The sequence below is a fragment of the Branchiostoma lanceolatum genome, chromosome 2, assembly GCF_035083965.1.
Source record: "Branchiostoma lanceolatum isolate klBraLanc5 chromosome 2, klBraLanc5.hap2, whole genome shotgun sequence".
NCBI classification, from domain to species: Eukaryota; Metazoa; Chordata; class Leptocardii; order Amphioxiformes; family Branchiostomatidae; genus Branchiostoma; species Branchiostoma lanceolatum.
This window is the reverse complement of record NC_089723.1, coordinates 33,429,284-33,447,538: the sequence shown is the minus strand read 5'-3', so window position 1 is coordinate 33,447,538 and position 18,255 is coordinate 33,429,284. Positions and strand designations below refer to the sequence as shown.

The 18,255-nt window shown below is 42.0% G+C and overlaps 1 protein-coding gene across 6 annotated transcripts in view; it reads right to left on the bottom strand.

The window, feature by feature from the left end:
* The window catches only part of LOC136428738 (kelch-like protein 14), a 33,646-nt gene extending 15,585 nt beyond the window's left edge, over positions 1 to 18,061 (bottom strand). The window contains exons 1-5 of one of the 6 annotated variants that reach the window (XM_066418464.1): positions 17,768 to 18,061; positions 17,385 to 17,436; positions 16,836 to 16,968; positions 5,328 to 5,525; positions 1,884 to 2,600 (exon numbers count right to left, since the gene is read on the bottom strand). In XM_066418464.1, the coding sequence (XP_066274561.1) occupies positions 1,884 to 2,600; positions 5,328 to 5,525; positions 16,836 to 16,877 (957 nt within the window). In that variant the 5' untranslated portion in view covers positions 16,878 to 16,968; positions 17,385 to 17,436; positions 17,768 to 18,061. The other 5 variants (XM_066418467.1, XM_066418465.1, XM_066418466.1 and 2 more) reach the window with 5 other exon arrangements.
* Positions 18,062 to 18,255: the final 194 nt, after the last annotated feature.

Sequence of the window (18,255 nt, the reverse complement as noted above, 5' to 3'; positions counted from 1 at the left end):
TCCTGGACCCGTCCCACCGTCCCAGGATGTAAATTTTATTCGATCCATTCTAAGAATCTGAACTTCATGACATAAAATGATAAATTTAACAATTTGAAAGGAAATTCAAAACATGGGCTAACAAGAAATGAGTGGGATGGAATGAATCTAAAGCTGCAGACAGCCCTGGTTTGTGTGTTGTATCATTTTTGATTGTTTGGATTTTCTTGTACACAGTAAACCAAATACTTTGCAACCACCTACATGAGATTTAGAACCATCAAATAACCAATTCCCACAAGTGTTGTTTTAAGTATCTGTTGTTTTCCTGTCTTAAGGAAGTTACAGAAATTCATGCCAAAAAAGGAAACACGAATTCCAAGTAGGTTGTCATTGGATGCTAGAACTGCCTCATCCATGTCATTGTGATAAAAACTAGGTACTGTACACCCAAAAACTAATTGAAACATTCTTTTCCTACGTCATGAAATAAGCAATTTTGAATTAAGTTCTCCTTTCCTGTCAATACCAGTTACTGCTTACATCTCACTTTTATGAGAGGGTATTGATCTTGAAAAGATGTTTGCAATTACCTCTTTGACATTTCTATATCAAGACTCCAACTCTATTGATTTAAGTGACTCAAGAGAGCAAAATTTCAAAACTTTGTGGAAAAATGTTCTGCTGGGCTCCTGTTTCCTTATTGTTATTCTTCTCACTAAGTCACAAATAAAAGGTCTACTGTTAGTGCTGCCTAATTGAAAGCCATGTCAGAGGAAATCATTTTGGAGTAGCTACGAAATTCATTACAAAGCCAAACAACTAATGCCTACATCTGAATAACTTGACCACATCGGTGACCAGAGACCTGACCTATCCAGAGGGGATTACCAATTTCACAACTTCATCGGCCAGCAAACTAATTAAAGAAAATCTTTCCATATAGCGGAGACCCCTGTGGCACGAACTTTGGCATACGCAGGGCAAAAAAATGGCATGTGCACCGTGCGGAAAATTATAGAGGGCTGCTCCCTATGTCATTAATTCCTAACAAATGTATTCTGGTAATTAACTCAAATTGTGTGCGGCAGGCATTAACATTTAGCACGCTGCAGCCAAAGGTTGGAGGGAGTGGACCCTGCCGGGCCGAGACACCGTCACCCCTGAACTTTGCAGATCACATGTGAGTGAAAGTGATGGGGGCGGGTGTTAAAGTGGCCAATTATTATCCATTTCTGTCTTGATTTAATGGAGTTAACCCCGGCCACCCTGTTACCCTACTTCAACTTCACCTTGACAGGAGGCACATATGTATAGATACATGAGGGGTCTGACAACGGAGTACGGTGTAATATATCAAATACTATGGAAACACAGGTATCTTGTTCTCTCGTAAATCTTTTTTATCAATTTTCCTACTAGTAGTCTTTTTGGTCCTCGTGTATCTGTAATTTTTGAAGTACAAACACCAAAGGAAAGAACAAGAAAACACAGTTTTAAAACATGCATTTCTAGTGGAAAAGAAAAGTGATAAAGGGAACACAGAGTTTGGGAACTTCAGGGCTACAGAATGATTGGACCGTCTTTAAGAATTTGTTTGATAGTTGTGTGTGTCTAAATGCTTCACATTGAAAGATGTCTTTCGTGCAGAAAGCCTTACGCCTTGGAGAAAGTCGAATACCCTTGAGTCTTGTAAGAAAAGGCAGAGCAAAGATAAGAGAAACAACTGACAGTTTTTATGTCTACCTGACAATAAAGGTTCCTTTATAGCATAAAGATGTACCGGTGCATGGCAGGGTGGGCTCTAGTATCCAGCGGTATTACCCCATTACCCTGTGCACTGGTGCAAGGTAATTGGGACCCGGTAGTAGGGAGGTAAGGTAGAGAATTACTGGGTTACTCACCTTTGGTATTCCTCCGACTGCCAAGATAGCCTGCTTGCGACATCTGAGTCTAGTGGTCGGCGACTGCAGTACCACTTGCCGCAGCGGCATGAGATGATAGTTCATGGCGTCGAGGAGAAGTTTCTGACACACGGGTTCGTTCTTCATAAAGTCTACGGTCTGAACGTGCTCCACCAAGTCCGACGCGGGGATGAGGGGAAAGCGAATTTTCGTCATGAGCGTGGCCGCGTGCTGCATCCGGTTTTCCCGGTCGCGGTTGAGCCACATGAGTCCGACTCTGAAGAGCGTCATCTCCGGGAAGGCGAACTCCTGGTCGCTCTCGAGCACGTCCAGAATCTCCTCCAGGCTGAGGTCCTGGAACTGTTGGATGAAGCACTTCGTGGCCAAGTCTTTGGTTTCGCGTAGGTTGAACATGGCGGCGATGCTGGCGACTTCCATGCACGTGTTGGACGCTATCTGTTGGTTGAGGTACTCGGAGCAGAGTTTGATGACGGAAGGGATGACGAGGATATTGGCAGCTACCAGCACTTCCTCCACGTTCCCGAGACTCAGGGTGAGGTTTGACGTGTAGAGATACTCGACCACTGCGAACAGTCCGGCCGCTGTCACCCCCTGGAGTTCAATCTTATCCAGCTTGCAGTCTTTGGAAAGCCCCGCGAAGAGGGCCTTGAAGTAGTCGCTACTTGATGCCAGAACGGCCTTGTGCACGGCAAAGCTCTGTGGGCGCAAGCGAGAAATGGGAAATTGATTCCTCGTCTCATCAGTGTAAGATCACTGTCTATAAAAACTTTTCATTTAATGGCCTCTCCGACATTTGTATCCTGGAATATATTACGCTCCCCTCCCCGGCACTACATTAAACTGAAATAATTTACGTTCGGTCAATTATCTGTTTCAAATATCATGGAGAGAGATCTGACGCGCAACGCTGGCCACTGAAGGACAAATCAATGGGGCTAGAATTACTCTTTCACTGGCGCGTGCAGATATAAGCATGGTGGACAAACGGCCCCACTGAGCAATATCAGCCAAGGTGAGAAAACTGATTAAAGTCAGACAGATTTTCTGGGAAACAGGTGGTGGGAGAGACCTTGGCTTAAGTGACATGCAACAGTGGGTGTTTACAAAGAGGGCCGCTCTCCTCTCTGAATATCCGGGCTGCGCTAGCAAGTTAAGAAATGCAATTCTCCAATTGGAAAAAAATCTAAATCTAAAGCAAGTTATAGAATTAAGATGAATGACAGAAACCATATAAACAGCTAGTTGCTTCACCAAAAATATGTTAAAACAAAAAATTGTTCTGATGACTTTAAATTTAGTATTTAGAACTATGCAATTCAACCATCTTCATCATGATTCATTTTAGAAATCAACTTTTCCATTCAAAATGAAGGATGTATTTTCAAAAGGGTTGTCATATATCGATAAAAGGATTCAAACCCCCAGAAAAACCGAAGCGACTTTTATCAGTATCATTATCATTATCATCAATAACAATCTAACTAAAGACATCTTTGAGTAACCTTCAAAACCACTAATTTCGCAAGTTGATTCCAAAATCAGCAAATAAAGAACAGACTGAGCAATGGGAAGTTATCCCCATTATCTAATGGGGATCCTGCCAGAGATGGGAGAGACTCTGATTGGAAGCTCCACCACTAGCTGAATCTCTGGACACTTAGTGACTCACTTCAAACAGAGATGTGCCAGAGCACTGATCGATCTGCCCTGATGAGGCATCTTAATGGGAAAGGGACCAGGTATCACACCTGCCATCTTAATAACATACAGGTTCTTCTTCACAAGTGGGTGGACTAGCTCTGACCGTGTGCATGGTGTGTACTTCATGGAGGATTCTGTCTTACATAATATTCTTACTCGTAAAAGAATTAGTCTAAGAGTTTGATTAGAATTTACCTTGCTTTCCTTTGTGACCACTCTGCATCACAGCATGGTTGAATTAATCATCATCTATTTAATATTCTTATTCATTTATGAAATAATGAAATAATAGCCTATTTTCGACATGTAATTCTGTCAACAAATATCACCAAATAAAAGAAAAATATCGTTTGAATTCAGTTTGCAAATGAAAAGTTGTAGCGTTTTCGCACATGAGATTGTATGTTTATTTGTGATGAATAAAAACAAAATGAAATTAGGACGGTTTCAATTAGTCAGAATGGGTATCAATGAAAATAAAAAGACAAATATTCTGGGATAGTCAAGATGATGCAAAATAATTCTTTTGCCCAACTTTATACATTGTTAGTCAATGAACAGTAAAGCAATCAAAAAAGACATGGATTCACCAGAAAAGGCTATGTCCATATTGCTCTTGAAAAGTAGCCCTTGATTGCTGAAATAAAACTACATCCCTATTCTTATCAAGTATTTACCACATTAGATTTGATCAAGATTCACATAAAAAACTGTTAGGAAATGCTAGTATGCCAACATGTACAGACAGACAGGGTATAAAGAACATGCTAAGTCACAGTCAGCGGTGCCAGTGTTGACCTGTAAGAAGCGCTAACGGCCCCTCGGACCTGTCTAATCAGGGCAGGAAGAGGGATACATGCCTTGCCAAGTGTTCAATGCTTCGCAAATGAAGCAGATCACAGCGAGCGGCGGTGTGAAATGAGCTGCAGATTTGTCATCAGGCTCGCAGAAAGAACCATTAAAGTCTGTCCTCCTCTAACAACTTGTACATTAATGACACCATTATCTCAACTAATTAAAGTCAATATCAATCGGGGGACGGATCGAGTTTTGCCGAGTCCCACATGGCATCGCTGGGAAATGGAAGATCTACTGAGCAACAGGAGGGAGGTAGAATAACAAAAATCTCAGGAGTTTCTTTAATTTCAAGAAATCAAATCTTTGTCGTTTTTTTCTTCAATTATTTGGCATATACATGACTTAAAAGTTTGTATACATTCTATTCTAAAAAAAGTGTTAAGTTGATTGTTTAATATATACTAAGTTAAACTTAACGATGATTTAAAAGGAATAGCATCAACAAATATTGGTAAAGAATCAGATCATCACAAACTTTATGACCAATAGAGAAATAACAAAAGTTTGATTATCATAATGTATTCACTGCATAGGCAGCCATTTGTCTGGTTCATTTGGGGGTATAAAAACGTTCTAAAATGTTCTTGAAGATATTGCATTGAACAGCAAAGAAAAGGTGCTATCAAAAATTTTCTAAAAATTTATCATAATGTCTTGAGTATACATTAACAAAAAATGCCAAGATTTTCTTCCAATCCCTTTACATTCACAACAGAGAATAAAATTCTGAAGATTGGGGCTCTTGTGCATTTTACTTTTTGGGGGATAAAAACCGAAGTATGAAACTGCTTCGGGACAATTTTGAGCCTTGCTCCAAAAAAAAAAAAAACGACCTTATATCAACCACAGGGAATCACTCCTTACCTGCTTCTCTGCCACGATGACAAAGTCACACAAGACCTTGTCTGCCCGCAGCGCGTGGAAGCCCTCCAGGACCTTCTGGGCATGTGCGGGGTCCGAGATGAGCATGTGGTTGGCGGAGTCGCCCAGGTCTCGCCGCATCCGCTTCCATTGTTGGGCGATGATTCCGGTGGTGGTGTCTGCCGAGTCGCCCTGCATGACCTGTGCAGGGAGTCGGGGGAACGCCGTGGTTTATATCCAGAATCATTACGGTACAAACCGCTAGACCATTGCCGCACGTCACCCTAAAGACTTTCCAGTGATAACCTTTCGCATTGAAAACATTTCCTTCACAAAGCTCTTAGCAAGAGTATCACCTGTAATTTCACCTCTAAGTACTTCAAAATGTTTATACATTCATACACTAGGGTGGTCCATGACTATCATTGCTGTTAAAGGCCATCCTCTCTCCTCCATCAAAATTTCTCTAACCCTTAACAGCCTTGGAACATGATTTAAGCAGGCAAGATTTGTTACTAATGCATGTCTGGAATGCTTGGAAATGTGTGTTAAATTCTGTTGACTACTTGGCCATGACTCATAGTGTTGGGATGTACCATAAGGAGTAGGGGGGTTCGACAATATTGATGGGTGAAGACATCTATTATTAGTCACTTCAAACTCAGGACAATTGTATTGACATGGTTTTTACACACATCATCATTCAATTTGTTATATTCAGCAAACAATAGGACAACTCTTCCTTTATCTATGAGCTGTGTTATAGCCAGGAGTGAACCTCTCTCATCATACATGTACTCTGTACCTTCATCAGAAAGGAAGGAAAGTTCTACTCATAGTACCTCAAACATAACAAGTTTAGATGTCAGCAATGTAGGAAGTCTAAGAAAAGAAGAAGGATCACAATGGCAGTGATGCGAGTTATAAAATGTAAGACTCTTGCCCTTTAAAAACAACCTTTACTTGCCAGGCTGGCTGACAACTTTGGCCTACTGTATCATACACAACACTTTTTGTGACATTGGCACATAGATGTCACTTGTTCCACCTGTTCCCCGGCTTGTGATACCTATCCCCTTACTCTGCCAACTAAGTAATATAAGGTTTAAATTAAAGTTCATGCATAGTCAAAACTGCCCAAGAAGACCACTCAGGGGACAGACAAAATTTAGACAGGTGGTCACTGTAGACAGGATTCCCAATGCTTATGACATTGGGAGATATTTTCTAAGGAAACACCAAAACGTTGTCACATCAGCCAGTGGTGCTTGTGTAGATCACTTGTATAGGTTTGACTGCATTTCATATTACCTGGCTAAATGGATTATCTACTGTGTTCTGCATGTTCTTGTACGAGACCATTTCTTCATTGGCTTTTAAATGCTCATGTCCCAATGGACTTCTTTCAGCCATTTCCGACAGACATTTACCTTGGCAGGTGTCAATCATTTCCTGCTGACCTACAAACAACCCGTTCCTTCATAATTTTAGCCTCCAAGAGTGTATGTTACACTTGGGCATTCCCAGTCACATTGGCAGATGACTTTAAAAACGATATTGTGAACATCATTCAGCTGGAATGTGACCAGCACAGTGGCTTGTGACTCGGCCACAATTTATCAAACAGAAGTTGAAAAAAACTCGACATGAAAGCTCTAAGGCATCTTTAATTTTTTTCCATCATCCCAATTCCCATTCACTTTAAATTTATTGACGGAAAGAGCCTACAAAGAAGAATCACTCATTGTATGCAACTTTCTGTCATTCTATTGAAATTTGGACGTTTTTAGATACCTTTACTCACCTATTGTTGTCTGTCAAGATTGACGGACTGGTCTTAAAATTTTTCCATCATATACACCCACAAAATTCCGTCAAGTGATGGAATAACAGGTGCTGGCTAGAGCCCTAGTCTACATCTCTAGATGGTATGTTCATTCAGGTTGTAATATTGGTAGTGGTGTATATGAGGGCTGTTTGGTAGCAGATGTAAAGTGAAAGGTATTGTCAGCTTGGACAGTGTCCAGAACAACTTGTTGGCCCATAGCAACCTCTTTGATCATACGTCCATCAATCTATTAGGCTCCCCTTCCCCACTATTCATTTATGGCTAGCTTGTAATTGGAATTTGTTGTACACCCCATTCTGACATGGCAGGACCCAGCCAGGACAATCTTTGATCATGATAAATGTTCGAAAAATGACTCTCTCCATAGCCCTTTAGGGCGGGCTCTCCTCCTAAAAAGACAATAGGTGTTGTGGGCACATTGTATGCTAAATGAACATTGTAAGATAAGCATATATTTCAAGACCATTATTTTCAATTTCTCAGAATTCTTTAAAAAAAAATTCTTGATGATATGAAGGGTCTGGGCTTTTCAACAAGCATCCTCTTATTGAGAAAATGATATGAAATAATTATTGCTTTAAGATTTCAAAAGATTAGTAGGGATTTACTAATTTCCTAACAATACAATTCACAAGGTACAAAACAACAGGACATTATCAAAGCTGAGCTGAATATGCTTTTAGTGACAAAATGCTAGGGACGAACGTACAAGGAAACATCCCAATGTACAACGTATATTGAGCATTGAGTAGTCTGATCAAAAGGTGAAAAAGTCAAAGGTTTTATTTATTCCAGCAAGTAAGAAATGACAAAAGTCAAAACACAGGATAATGACTGGCCTAATACTTATACATGTATTATGTTACGTTGCAGATTGAGAAAAGTCATGAACTGGACAATGTAACTATCAATAGTTCGGGTCACAAACCTAATCGGATATCTCAATATTGCTAACTTTTAAGATAAAATCAAAATGAATCAATATGCAGACCTTTGGAAATATCCAAACAAGTGATGATGGTCAGTGAAAACATTGAGTTTCACTACTTTTAGTGTCATGTCATGTGATTGTTCAATCTTATTCACAAGGGATATTTTAGTTTGGCGTTTCTCAGGAGAAATATCTGTGGAGAATATTGATTGAAAAAAAAGATGCCGTGGATGAAAGAAGTATCATGAGTTCTGAATACTGGTATAGTAGTGATGTAATATAGTGTACCTTTTAGTGGGTCATTTTACTAGTTAGCTGACTTGCAAGAGATCTCCGAATGCAGACATGATGTTTAGATAAAGGCAACACTGGTCTCCAGCCTCGGTAAAAGCATACCCCCTTGTTATGGCAAGGGGCCCTGTTGGACGGGCGATAAAGGCCAAAGCCCGCAGTCACGGCTCGGGGCCACTCCATCAAAGCCGTCGTCACGGGCAGAGAAGAAGGTGTGACCCGCGGTCACGCCCGTTATCGGGGAATTACGGCTACTGTGATAGGGTACTGACACAGTCTGGCGGCTCTGTATTTCACAGGCTCATCAACAACCTCTCTCTCCCACCTGTACCTGATTTCTCCTGGCTGCACGCACCGCCGCTCACACCTCAACACAACTCTCCAAACTGTCTCAGACAAACTGACGGCACCCTGAGACTACAAAGCTGGTGTGAGAGAGGTCCCTGGGTCCCTCTTTGCTCAAATACTTTACAGCTGTCATAAACTTGGGTCAAAAATACTTTCCATTCATACATATTTCTATATCATCATCATCATATTTCTATATCTGTATTTTCTGCTCTCTAAACACTAATATCAATGTTTCCATTCATAAAACTACTATGAATGTATAAACAAAGCACAAGCAATTTGGGTTTCTTACTGCTAGCCATAATACAAAATAATACCAGGGCCCACCTCATAATACCAGGGAGTTACGCATGAGCAACGACTAGAAAAACACTAAACATAAACAAGAGCTATGTAGTCTGGATATGAATGGGCTGGACCAAAAATAACTGAGGGAGAGGGATGCAACTTTTTTTTTTTTAAGTCCATCTTCTATTTTCTGTCTTGGTTGTCAGGTTGTACAGAGGACTCAACTTTCAAAATTACCACTGATATTCATTTGTCAAGAATAATAAAAAAATTCTAATAAATGTTGTTTTTCTACTTTATGAATACAACCCCGTCTTGTGCTCTGACAGGAAAATGAGTGACACTGAATGTATGAATAATTCATATCAGATCTGATACGCGATACCTAATTACGTCATTAATTCATAATTAATTGATTCTCTGGATCTAATTCTATTTAGTCTCTTGACAATCAAATCAAATCAAGCAATGAATATTAAGTCATTTAAACAGGTGGATTCCTCTGGTTCCCATCAACACAACAGTTCGTAAATTTTGCATCTGAGTAACTTATAGTAAGAGCAGTTCAAAAGTGAGGACCTTTAACAAGAAAGCAAACTGTCTTACTTGTTTTTAGAAATAGGGCACAACAGACATACAGGTGGTTCCAGGTCAATGGTTCTGGAGTGCAGTCTAAACAGGATATAGGCATTAGCACAGGTACATAGAGCTATTGTTACTAACTCGCAGGTTGAAACATCAACAGTTCAGATTGCGACAAACAACGTTCAAAACATGCAAGGTAACAACAAGGTTTAAAATCAAACTCAAGCAACTTGATAAATTTTGGAAACAGTCAAAATCTATCCAGTAGCTCGAGTATACAACTGTTACCTTGCATATCTTAGTACCTGGATGTCTATAGCTAGCCTTAATCAACATAACGTTCAAAATACGTAGTGTGCAAAAAGTGGCAATAGACAGATGAAAAGAATACAGGATGACACCTTAGTATATGAACACAAGTTAAAGAATAGCAAAAAAGGATTAGCTGTTACAGTAGTTTATGCCTTGGGCAGTGATTAGCCTAGTTTTTACCATCTTTCACACTGTTCTTCTACTAAGTCTTGCTATTATTTTCTTTCAGAAGGGACATACTTGTTCCATCATCTCATAAATTGCGTCACAGACAATAACTCTTTAACCTGTATCGTGCTGAAAACAACCTTTGTGGCTGATGTAACCAAGCCAACTATAAGAGTCTCAACAGTATACATGTACTTTACAGGAGGTTATTCTGAGCTGAAACAGATTCATTCACTTACACATTGTTAACATTCATAATTGGGGACTTTCTGCCTTGTGAAGTTAACCCAACATGTTTATGAGAGATGCCAAAGGTCATATGTGGAGAATGCAGCACCAAAAATCAATTTAGCGTGCTTTAATCATGTTTTCACAAGGTCCAGGCTACAAGAAAGTTAATTGTGTCTCAAATCTGGAATAGCTTTTCGCTAATCTAGTTTCGGTCCACCCGTAGTTTTTTGGGCTCCCTTGATGACAGCAATCTCACAAGTATGGCTGTTCTGAAAACTATAAGAACTATCAGATATTATCGTCAGGTCTGTTGTTCCATGAGATGCTTCTCCATACCCCAGAACAGTCCCTACAGAGATAAGCATGTGGCGTGGACAGTGAAGAATAGGGTGGGTGGAACCCTACTAAAAATGTCTCCTCCCTCTATTTGACTAGGGGTATCAAATATTGATAGCTTGTCTGGTCTATTGCACAAATCCGATGTAAACATTTCAGTGGAGGAAAGGAGGTCTGAACAAATCTATGTCAGACACTCTGCTCAATATTCCACTATAACTTGTCCGTGGCGGTTCAGTATCAATGGTTGTCAAATTCCAATGAAAGTGGATAACTGACTGACATTCAATGACATTTCTGTGCCAATTATGTTCTGAAAATTGACATCATTCTTCTTTTTCAAAATGAACCCTTTTTCCGTGCTACAGTTTTAAGACAGTTAAATTTAATCTCCAAGCAGATGTATGGGCCTGGCTCATTCTTGGTGTTTTAGGCCTATTTTTGCAACACTGTTGCTCTTATCTTGTGTTTTATTTTCTTAATGGTAATCTCCTATGAAAAAAATACAACACGATAAAAGAGTACCAATGTTGAAAAAACATGCATATAATTACAGTGAAGGAGCTGGGTCCTTACATCTGCTTGTAGATCAAGTTCAATACAACACTGTACAACAGGTCAGGAAAAAAAATTCCATGGGATCAATTTTGTGAAAAATGCAAACTAGGCTGTCCCTTAGCACACTGCCTGATAGAACATGACATTTATTGAAGAAAAAAGCTGGCAAAAGGTTACCGTGTGGGTCATCAGACCAAGCTCGTTAGAAGCACCCTAGCGACCTGCGCTGGCCAAAACCCCGTCACCCTGAGAGCGTGATTAATGGCACCGCACAAAGACAAATCTCTCCGTTCTCCATCACATCACACCGCCATCTATTGGCTGGGTTCTGGCGTAAAATTTTACGCACAGTGGTTTTCTCTTTCCTCAACAGATTGTGGCATGATACATATCTGCATCCGTTCAGCAAATATTGACAAAACATAAACTTTGGATTAAAAAAAAAAAAAAAACTCTTTGCTAAACTTTGGAAGGTCCCTGGTAAAAAATCATCTTTCTGAAGCACTATCAAAGTCCCTTACAAATTGTGAATCAAGGAATTTGACATGCCTGAAGACTTCACTTTAGGGTAGAAAAAAGAAGGATCACTACTTTGAGTCATTGCAATATCTGCCATTCTGCAGCTAAAACCTGTCTTAGTCCAATAGACAATAGGACATTTCAGTTTACTGCTCCAGTGGAAGTGGTGTGACTGTACATTCCTACGGATTCCTACCATGAAACAAGTGCACACAGTTACAGAAGATCTTGCATTTCAGGTTGCCACCACCCTCCTCTTGAAACAAGACCATAGCGCGTCCAGGACAATAGATACAAACCATTCTGTTGCAGTACCAAGGTCACATACCAGGGGGCCCAAAACCAGCTTTGGCCTTTATCATCCCAAGACCTACCCATATACCAAATATCATTGAAATCCATCCAGAGGTTCTTGAGTTATGCTGACTACAAAATTCGGAAACACAGACACACAGGCAGACAGACACACAGACAAGCCAAAAACTATACCTCCATTTTTCATGTCAGTAATAAAGGTAGGCAATCAAACTTTTCCTGGAGAAAAAATCTCATCTTATATATATAATCCAGCACAGAAATATTACTGAAAAATCTAATAAATTCATCAGTAAAATTTCAGTGCTAAATCTAATGGTAAGTTTCAGGAGGAGAAGATCGCCCCACTCGCTGCACACCAGATGTGGAAGAAACAGACATCTTACTATTCTTAGTACCAGCAGCACAACCGTTTCCTCCTTACCCAGACCCACATACACACCTTGCCAGTGTTAAAAACTTGGGGGCGAACAGTGGACTCAGTTTTATTAAAACCAAATCACAAAACTGGTGTAGCCAATGAGCAGATTACTAGTATGACAATGACTGCCTCTGAATCAAAACAATGCATACATGTATCTCAGAAGTGAGGAATTATAAGATTCTCAAGACACAGGTCACTGAAAATTGTAAGTTTCTCCGCATTAAAGACACACAAAAAAAGAATCTCACAATGCCTCCCATTTAAAAACACATGAGGATAGCCTAAAGATCATTTCATCCATCTTTGCAGTCATTTCAAACTGATGTATTTGACAGGTGTAGCTATTTGCAGCTCCATTGCCAAAATAATCACCCCTTTCATTCAAAAATATGAGACGCCCCATTGACCCTAAGGGTTTACACAGACCAGCCCACTTTGTCTCAGGGGGGAGGTTGTTTTACCTTCCAGCACAATTCTGGCAAAGTAATTCAGGATATAAACACTACTTATAAATCAATAATCAGTATTCCCAAGAATGTAAACACAAATCAATACGAATACCCACTAAGCAGTTAAGAAAAAACATATCTTCAACCCCTTTAAACTGACATGAAAACACTGCTGCATCAATAATAACAACATCACCCTTAATCATCAGAACAGTCACACATTACTTCCCCTAGCCTAAACCTGTCTCCTCTGGGAAAAGGTATTCCAATAATACAGGATCTAACTGTGACATGATTTAAAGCCATTATATTGGCACTGGCACTACGATTTCACTTAACCTTGTTTTGGAAATAACGAGCAATTATGTTTGTCTAAGTGGGTCAAAGATTTTGGATATCTCAACGATGGGTCAAAATGGAAACCATTGATGGAAAAAAAGTAGGGTCGGAAAAATTCAAATCTGCCTTCCAATATAGTCACCTGGCCTGGAAAAAACAAAAAAGCTGAAGTGGAGAATGAATTGTTGAATGGATTAGTGAGGGAATTCCTTCACATGCCCTCAGCATTAAAGAGGAAAACTGAAACAACTGCCAAATGTCAGAAGATAATTGTGATAGGGCCACATGGGCCAGACTACCTTTCCCTGGCAGCTTGGTGTCTCCCCTAGTTAAGATGTCCAACAACAGTGGTCACTGGAACAGCCCTCCGCATGCGGGGACGGTCTCGCAGGTCTCTAACCTTCCGCAGAAAGTTTAGCACGGAGGAAAGTTGGGAAAAAAACACGGGAAGGAATGCAGAAACAGTCTCCCTTACCCCTGTATCACACGATCACGTCCGCTTGGCTGCCCTCTCTCTATTTTTTCCGCTCCGGTGGCTGCCAGCACCATCACGTTACCCCGGCCCATTTAATGAGAATCAGGGGCAGACGAGCGGAACCGAGCCGAGGGGATCTGCTATTCTCCCGCCTTCCCGTCCTCCATGCACCAACGCTTGGCGGGCTTAATGTTCAATTCTTAATTTCACGCTAGCGCCAAGATCGTTGAGTGGACAGACAGAGCGCCGTGCAAGAAACTTTTTTTTTGTCTGCTGTGATTGGAAAGAAAGAGAGACGAGAAATAAAAGAAAAGGCCGGTAAGAGTCGGGGAATTAACTGGCCGGGGGCACTCTTGTTCCGGTGGCATGGTCGGGTGAGCACAGTTGAAATGTGCTGAATGCATGCAGCCGGTGATAGCCTGAGGCCTGGGTAAGGGTCTGCTGCCTGGCACTGTTAGTGGAACCAGGTTGGGTGTATCCCATACAGCCCTGAAAGATACAAGACAGGTGCTGTCTAAAGTCTTAAGGAGCAGTGGCAGGAATTAAGGAGGGCATCCCGGAGGGGATCATGTCTCTGTGGATGCTGCAGCAGATAGAAGCATGCCCTGCATCCAGACTGGGTGGAGCTCCAAGGGGAGGAAAGATCCCCAGTGTTTTGTTCCAGCTGACTGGTTTAGTGTATACAGAGTAGGGAAGGAGGCAGGGATGTGGGGAGAGGGAGATGGGAGAGGTGGGGGCGCTAGGAGTGAGACCACAGGAGTGGTGCGCTGCAGGAGTCCTGGCGGATGCGAGGGAAGTGAGGTTGAGTTGTATGGGGAAGGCCAGAAAGTCAGCAGGTGTCACAATAACAAGCCGTATAGAGCTGTTACACCCATCTGTCATGCGGCGGTGGGGGAAAAGACTCCATTGACTGGCTGCATTTGCATCTCAATGCCTATAAAAGTGCCAGGCAGCATAAAGGGTGCGTTACCGTGGAACGAGGGGAGAGGTTTACGGCGTGTCCCCCAATTTGTGCTCGTGTGCCCTCTGGTGCAGACCGGGGTGGTGAGTTACTTGCCGGGCGGCAAAAATTGACAAAAAAGTTGTGGATGAGAAATTCTAGTGATCTAGGCACCTGCGTCAGCGTTATCTATCATCGCAAGGCGGGTTCCAGCCGGGCGGCCAGACTCAATCGGCGCGCTTTGCGGTCCAGCAGAGCAAAACTTCTCACCGTAAATGTCAGCGCCCGCGCATTCGGTTCGAGAGCCATAAGCACAAATCAGATATTGTCAAATCCCGGGAAGCGCGTCCGCTGGAAGGAATGAAAAACGCTCGCCGTAAACTTTTTCCAGCAATTTCTGGGTGATAAAAGTCGGGTGGGTGCAAATTCAGGGATTTGGCTCCCACCACGGGTCGTTATCGGCCCCCTTCATGCCATCTTTAGTATGCGGCGTGCGTGGCGTGGGAGGTCAGTCGGAACTACACCGCCCTTTCAGGCGAGAAGAAAAGAATAAATCTGGCTGAGAAAGAAATCAATACTTTTCCCGGGTTTCGGCCCGCTGGTGGCAATTACTGCAGCCACTGGGCTGTGAAAAACAGCGGAGAATGGCAGAAAGTTTGGGCTGAGAAAGTTTGGCGCACCCCAGCGGCTTCACAACAATGAGGAGCCGCGCTGACATCCGACTGCCAACTGCCACAGGGACTGTGCAGACAGGGACCGCTCAGATGTGCCTTTAGGGGAGGAGCTTGGAGAGGGGACAGTTCATTCACAATAACAACTGTGGTGAGGGTGTGAGAAGCTATTGGCTCTTGTATAGATTTGTGCAGACTGAAGGGGACTTGTCAGACTCAACTAGTGGGCAGGTGTTTCAACACCGCTGCAATTACAGCATTCAACGTTATAATGACTGAACATTTTACACAGTCTAAGCAACATGCAACTATTGCAACATGCGGATATGATAAAAACGGGATTGTGGATGTTTAGTCTGCTTTGCTTCGTGGAAACAGTCACCCAGCAGAGTAGATCACTGGCCGAGGAATGCGCCACTTCAAGGCAGATGGATACCTAAACTACAAAGGTGTGAACAAAAAATCCATCCATACCAAAAGTACCGGAATTCTTATGCACTTTGGCCGCATGTCAATAGTTATTAGTAGTGGAATTTTACGTTAGATCACGAGAATGGTAAAGTCAAAAACTGGAATCTAAAACTCCTTTCTTCATATTTGTGATGCACTTAAATTCAGATCCCTACTGAGGAAGGATTCTAATGTCCAGTCAAACCTTTACAAGTGACACCTGACCAATCAATATGACCAATGTTTTGGCAGTCCCTTGTATAATCTTTTAAAATCCTCTCGATAGAGACCACATGTTCACATACACGAGATTTAATTTAATTGAGTCGAAGTCTTGGTGGAGGACAGCAATACTGTTAACTACAAGTAGTGCAATCCTGTGGAAAAATGTCAGAGATGGGAAAAGTGCTCCTGAGTCCTAGTCCTACTCTCCATCTTGAGACTATACATTTTTTCATTCCTTCTGACAATGGCAGTTTAACCTTCTCCCTGCTGCCTAACCCAATAACCGATTACAAATCTGGTGCCAAAAGGGTACGTCAGCAGTGAGAAGGCTAAAATAAAACGTGTCTGATCTTTTTCAAATAATCAATGGCTTCCATCTTTTCCGGATATGTGAACACGATTTATCTTCCATGACCGTGGGTTTTCCCGGGATGAGCCGAGCAGCTCTGTTTAAATGTTGTCCGTGTCTCCCCATACCTGTCTGTACCTGAGCGTGTCGGCACAGGGAAGCCCTAGCCTGGGTACCATCCTCCATAGTAACCGTTTAATACCCATGCTAGGGTTTCCCGGGATGAGCCGAGCAGCTCTGTTTAAATGTTGTCCGTGTCTCCCCATACCTGTCTGTACCTGAGCGTGAAACCCCAGCCTAGGTACCATCCCCCATAGTAACCGCTGGCTGAATCTTTTCATACATGGTTCAGCCAGAGATTGAGCCAGCGGTTACTATACAGATGATGTTACCCAGACCAGGGTTTCCCGGGATGAGCCCAGCTCTGTTTAAATGTTGTCCGTGTCTCCCCATACCTGTCTGTACCTCAGCGTGTCGGCACAGGTGTGTCGCCCCATGGAAGATGCACCGCTCCAGGTCACAGGTCAGATCCGGCGGGCTGGCTGGCTCTTCTCTCCACCCCGGCGGACGGCAGTTGCCAAAAGACACCTGTGGTATCAATAAACATACAGCCGGGTTGTTTTGGGTTGCAGCTAGGCCTGGAAATGTCAAACGGAAGACCGAAATACCAGACACTGTTTGGGATACATGTCAGACGGCACATGCGTTATCTCTCACAACATCTCCTACAAATAACAATGAGATGATGAGAAGGATAGACAAAAGACGTCGTTTCTGAGAAAAAACATGGATGTCCTGTTGTTTTATCTGTGGTGGAGTGTGTCTGACATGCTCAACTGTAAGTTAGCAGCAAAGAGTACATTAGCGTTACCGGAGAAAGACATGTTTTAAATCTTCCTGATCAAGTCATCTTCCAGAACTTCTGCATGAGGAAAAAGAATTACGTTACAGATATGACTTAACTTTTGCTACTTCCGATGACTAACGTTGAAATGTTATGTTACCTCTCAGTAAGAATCCACTTCAACTTTCACAGAATATGGGTAGAGTCAGGGCCTGGGTAGAGCAGAGTTTACAGTCAGGTAGGATGTTCTTCTAGTTTAGACAGTTCCTTTCTGTCTCCTTACATTATTGACCAAATCAGAACTTAAATCACTCATGTTCACCTTGAATGTTCACCTTGAAGTTCAGCCAGTAGGTACCCTCAAGGGTAATGAGGCTGTGCCTAGTTGGTGCTAGTAGTGCGCATGGTACTTTCTTTTTCGCATAAATATGTTCACTAATAATAAAAAAAATCAGCATTGGGAAATCCCAGACTTTGTTTCACGTTTTTGTGTTGTTCCATAATGGGTCAATAACCTTGCTCTTGCATTATGGTAACGTTTACCTCTTCTCTCGCCGTGACGGATACCAAACTTTTAGGAGTGTGTGGGGAGGGGGGCAAACCACCACATCACCAGTGCCTCCGCACAATCCCATCTTCACATACTTGATTGATTGCAACTGTTTATCTCTTCCTTCTTTACTCAAACCTCAACCATGGCTCTAAACACTGTACAAGGACAAGAAAGAAAAGCTGGATAAGTTGAAGTTCCCGCCAACTCGTCACTCTGGTGAAGACAGAGCTGAAGCCAGGATTCCTAACAACTGGGTGGAGTTTTGCTTTAGCGGAATTCAGAAGAACTGCAGAAAAGCGCCACTCTTAACAAGCGATACATTTAGCGACTCAAATAAGAACTGCACCCACTGGGTGTAACTTTTTCTGTCGTCGCCGAAACTTTTCTTATCCTTTCATTGTCGAAATTTAGCGTGATTCATACTCAAGATCACTCAACTGTATACCAGATTAATTGAATGTTGTAACCTACTTATCAG